The 5,062-nt window shown below is 52.4% G+C and overlaps 1 protein-coding gene across 1 annotated transcript; it reads right to left on the reverse strand.

Moving 5' to 3' along the window:
* Positions 1 to 419: 419 nt before the first annotated feature.
* Positions 420 to 2,039, reverse strand: LOC136505648 (WEB family protein At5g16730, chloroplastic-like). Its single transcript, XM_066500818.1, has one exon. The coding sequence runs from the start codon at positions 1,778 to 1,780 to the stop codon at positions 491 to 493; it is 1,290 nt and encodes a 429-aa protein (XP_066356915.1). The 5' UTR covers positions 1,781 to 2,039; the 3' UTR covers positions 420 to 490.
* Between the last annotated feature and the right edge of the window lie 3,023 nt (positions 2,040 to 5,062).

A 5,062-nucleotide genomic window follows, 5' to 3' on the forward strand; every position in this document is an offset into this window, starting at 1 on the left:
TTATCATCGGTGATTTTCGAGCTAAAAGGGGGAACCAGTGGCCTAGCAGAGGCTGCCAGGCACGGAGCCAGCAGTGGGGCTAGGGGGCTCCAGCCCCCCTACTACTCGCGAGCAAGCGAAGCCCCATAAAGTCGTCGTTTGAAATTTCAGCTGTAGATGTATAGGTAGAAGGAATTGAGATTTGCTGAACCTCTTTTCTTACTAATTACCGTTGTTTAGTCCCTTCTAATTTTTTCCCTAGCTTCGTCTCTAGAGGCTGCCAATCTGCCTGGATTCCCATCCAACGGCTGACAGCTTCAAAACTTCGCCGTTTCACCTCGAGCTTGATCGACAGCAGTGTGTTGCACCGAATGTTTTCGTATAGATGTCATAGTTATATATACTAGTAATAATATAGTAATATATACATCACACAAGAATCCAGGAGCACCTCAAGATTAGGAGAGAAAAAAAGAAAGGAACCAGTTGCCACTGCCCTGGTCCCCAGCGGCTATTTGTTAGTGAAGCTCTTCCACCGGAACAAGCTGCCAACCTTACGAAGGACCACCCGTCGCCGGGCGGGCAACCTCGGCATGGACGAGAACACGCCCAAATCACCACTCTTCTGGTCGTCCATCGTGCCAAAGATGTCGTACGCCGAACCTTCGTAGGTCTCCGACAGCCGCCGCGGCCGCGTGATTCCAGCCGGCGGCCTTATCTTCGAGTCCGACGGGTACTTCTCCAGCCCCGGCGGTCCTACCCTTACACGCGGCGTCGGGCTCTCCTCCGCGTCCAGCTTTGCAGCCGCGGCGGCGGTGGGGCTCGACGACGTCGCCACGAGCATGCTCTGCAGCTCCTTGACGCTGTCGCGCGCCGCGGCCTCGCTGATCCGGAGGCACTCCAGCTCCTGCTTCGTGCACTTCACGGCGGTGTCCTTGTCGCCGAGCACGCCCTTGAGCAGCGCGTTCTCGCTCCTCGCCTCCTCCAGCGCCTCCTTCGCCACCTTGGTGTCCTTGACCGCCTGCTTCAGGATGTCCCGTAGCTTGGCGACCTCGGCCCGCCAGGAGCGCTGCGACTCCAGGAGCCGCGCGTTCTCGCGCCGCGCCTCGGCGAGCTCGGCCTCCGTCGACTTCATGCACGCCGTGAACCCGGCCTCCTTGCCCCGCCACGTGGTGAACGACTCCTCGGCCTCGGCGCGGAGCCGCGCCGCCTCGTCCGACAGGGCCCGGAGCTTCTCGTCCTTGCGCTTCGCCGACATGTGCAGGCGGTCGGCGTCCAGCCTGGCCGACTCCGCCTCGTGCTGCGCGCGCGCCAGCTGCTGCTTCGTCGTGTGCAGCTCCGCGTTCACCTCCTTGAGCGCCAGCACGAACTCCTCCATCGCCTTCTTGCTCTTCTCCTCCGCCGCCAGCGCCACCCGCAGCTCGCCGTGAACCCTCTGCATGTCGCGGTCTCGCCGGATCCTCGGCGTCGTGGTGAAGGGGCTTCTGTCGGCCTCCAGCCTCTGGACGGTCTCCTGCAGGGACGCGATCTCGAGCTTGGCTTCCTCGAGCGAGATCTTGGTGAGCTCCAGCTGCTTCGTCTGCGTTGCCAGCGAGTCGAGCATCCGTTTCTCGGATTCCCGCGACACGTCGAGCTCGGCCTCGAGCGTCTCAATCGCGGTGCGGTCATTGGCCGAAGCCAGCGCCTTCCAGTCGGTCACCTCCAGGACGCGGTGCGCGCGGTCTCGCTCGTCGCGCACCTTGCGCAGCTCGCCCCGAAGCTGGGCGACCTGATGATCCATGTCCCGCCGGCTTTCCTGCATCTCTTCCTCGACGGATTGAGCGGTTCTTGAAATGCTGCACGGCGATCGGAACAAGGGATCTTGGACCCTGGAGGGTCGGCGATTGGAAATGCGCTAAAATTTGAGGCATTCCGAGGAAGCAGAGGATAAAAAGGGGACGTCGTCGCATGCATGCGTGGATTTGCAGGTTTTGCTAAACCTGTGGTGTGGAATGCCAGTCTAAACTTGGAGCGAATGATAAGTTTACCTGCAATCCTGCCTGAACTTGTGGCTCCAGCTATATTTTGTACATAAGCACTACTATTGTCGGATTTATAAACCCGGGGTCCCTCATGGACCTGTTTTCCAGCAAAAGCTCGGCCCAGCAGACAACGTTACGAACGACGCGCAAATCCCTGGGCCGGCCCAAAAACCTAACGACGGGCCAAAAGGGCGATCCAGTCTCCGACTAGAAGGCCTGGCCGAGGAGGAACGACGCTCACTTCCGACTCTGGCCGGACTCTCCGATCGGAAAGGCCTGGCCAAGGAAAGGAACGACGTTTGCTTCCGACTCCGGCCCACCTCACCGACCGGAAAGCCTGGCCGAGGAGGGACGACGCTCGCTTCCGACTCTGGCCCGACTCTCCGACCGGAAGGCCTGGCTAAGGAAAGGAACGGCGCTCGCTTCCGACTCCGACCTGCCTCTCCGACCGGAAGGCCTCGCTCGCTTCCGGCTCTGGTCCGCCTCTCCGACTGGAAGGCCTGGTGAAAGCTCTAGTTTGGTTTTGGTGAATTGATGAAACCCTAAGTGCTAACCTAGTTTATCAAGTGATCATGAGATAGGTAGCACATTACAAGTGGTGAAGCAAATGAAGATCATAACATGATGATGATGCCATGATGATGATTAAGTGCTTGGACTTGGAAAGAAGAAAGAGAAAAACAAAACGCTCAAGGCAAAGGTATAAATCATAGGAGCTATTTTGTTTTGGTGACCAAGACACTTAGAGAGTGTGATCATATTTAGGTTTGATAGCCGTACTATTAAGAGTGAAACTCGTATCGAAATACGGTTATCAAAGTGCCACTAGATGCTCTAACTCATTGCATATGCATTTAAGATCTAGTGGAGTGCTAACACCATTGAAAATATTTGTGAAAATATGCTAACACATGTGCACAAGGTGATACACTTGGTGGTTTGCACATTTGAGTAAGGGTGAAGAAGATAGAGTCGAAGAAGAGTCAGTCGCACTGATTACAGAGTGACCGGACGCGTCCAATATGTGACCGGACACGTCCGATATCTTGGCGATAGACTCAGCGACCGGACGCGTCCGGTCGCCACACCGGACGTGTTCGGTGTGAACTAGAAACATCAGTATACGGCAGAGCAGTCGATCGGACACTGGCAGCGTCCGGTCTGGTACCACCGGACGCGTCCGGTCGAGCTAGGGTGCTTACTGTACTCCACCGGACGCTGCGGTTCAGCGTCCGATCATTTGTGACTTTGCATCCGGTGTGAGCGTCCGGTTATCAGCAGAAGGGGCAGCAATGGCTAAGTTCGTTTGAACATGACAAGTGGCAGTCTGGGGGCTACCGGACGTGCCCGGTATTCACGACCGAAGCGTCCGGTGCTGCGTCCGGTCTGTTGGACTTTAGCGTCCGGTCAGCACGTGTTTTGCCTAGTGAAGGGGTATAATGGCTCTATTTCGAGTGGGCTTCTATTTAAGCCCCATGGCCAGCTATGGCTCACATCTTTGACAATTTTCATTGACATAGCAACCTTGTGAGCTAAGCCAAAGTCCTCCCACTCATCTCCATCATTGATTCATCATCATCTTGAGATTGGGAGTGAATCCAAGTACATTGCTTGAGTGATTGCATCTAGAGGCACTTGGTGTTCGTGTTTCGCTACATATTTTGCTTGTTACTCTTAGTGGTTGCCGCCACCTAGACGGCTTGGAGCAGCGAAGATCGTTGAGTGGAGGGTGGTGATTGTCTCCGGCTCCGATCGTGGTGATTGTGAGGGGTTCTTGACCTTTTCCCAGTGGAGCGCCAAAAGGTACTCTAGTGGATTGCTCGTGGCTTGTGTGATCCTCATCTTGTGTTGGTTGTGCGGCACCCTATTAAGGGTTTGGTGTGTGAAGCCAATTAGCGCGTGAACCTCCAAGTGAGTGAATCGCCACAACGAGGACTAGCTTGTCGACAAGCAAGTGAACCTCGGTAAAAAAATCATTGTGTTCATCTTTGATTCCAAGGTGATTGGTCTTCATTGTTATTCATCCTTGTGATTGATTGGTTCATTCATCTTAAGGCGGTATAATCTTCTTGATCACTCTCTTTATATTATCACAAATTAGTTGACAAGCTCTTTAGTGTAGCTAGTTGTGAGAGGTTGCTTGGTTGGTTGGTGTGGCTCTTTAGTTAGCCTTTGAGAGCACACTAACATAGGGTAGTGTCATAGCTCTTGTGTGAATCGACACTATCTAAACTAGAATTATGGTAGGTGGCTTGCATTTTGAGTAGGCTAGCGCAACACTTGCTTCGTCTCATAATTGTCTAACCCTTTTGTTAAGTGTTGTTGTAGAAATTTTATTAGGCTATTCACCCCCCTCTAGCCATTAGGATCTTTCAAGTGGTATCAGAGCCAAGGTCACCGTTATTTGAGGCTTAACAACCTTCGGTGTTAAAATGGCTCAAATCAACACCACCAAGAAGCCACCCCAATTTGATGGCTCCAACTATCCCTATTGGAAGGCCAAGATGACAACTTATATCAAGTCAATCAATATGAAGGTTTGAAAGGTGGTAGAAACAAAAATTGAGATTGAAGATCCAGAGAATCCCACCACGGCCAAAGAAGTACTTCTCCAAAACAATGACATTGCTCTAAGTGCTATTCATGATGTAATTGATGAAAGAACATTTGAGCAAGTCAAAAATATTGAGATGGCTCATGAGGCATGAAAGAAGTTGGAAGAGTCATTTGAGGGCACTCAAGCCGTGAAGGGTGCAAAGGCTTACATTCTCGAAGAAAAGTTTGTAGGCTTCAAGATAAAGGATGATGAGAGTATGTCGGAGATGTTCCATAGGCTTCAAGTGTTTATCAATGATCTGAAAGCACTTGGAGAAGAAGTGAAGGATAAGGACATCTCCCACAAGTTCTTGAGATGCTTACCCTCAAGATTTGGTACATTGGTTACTATTCTAGTAAGGAGTGGTTTGGACACCATGACACCAAACCAAGTGTTGGGAGATATAATGACCGATGATACTTATAGAGATGATGATGATAAGGAAGAAAAGAAGGAGAAGAAAGAT

Source organism: Miscanthus floridulus, chromosome 1, assembly GCF_019320115.1.
Source record: "Miscanthus floridulus cultivar M001 chromosome 1, ASM1932011v1, whole genome shotgun sequence".
In the NCBI taxonomy this organism is placed as follows: Eukaryota; Viridiplantae; Streptophyta; class Magnoliopsida; order Poales; family Poaceae; genus Miscanthus; species Miscanthus floridulus.

Bases quoted from the DNA above. Each gene is read 5' to 3' on its own strand.
- LOC136505648 (XM_066500818.1), bottom strand. From the start codon at position 1,780: ATGCAGGAAAGCCGGCGGGACATGGATCATCAGGTCGCCCAGCTTCGG.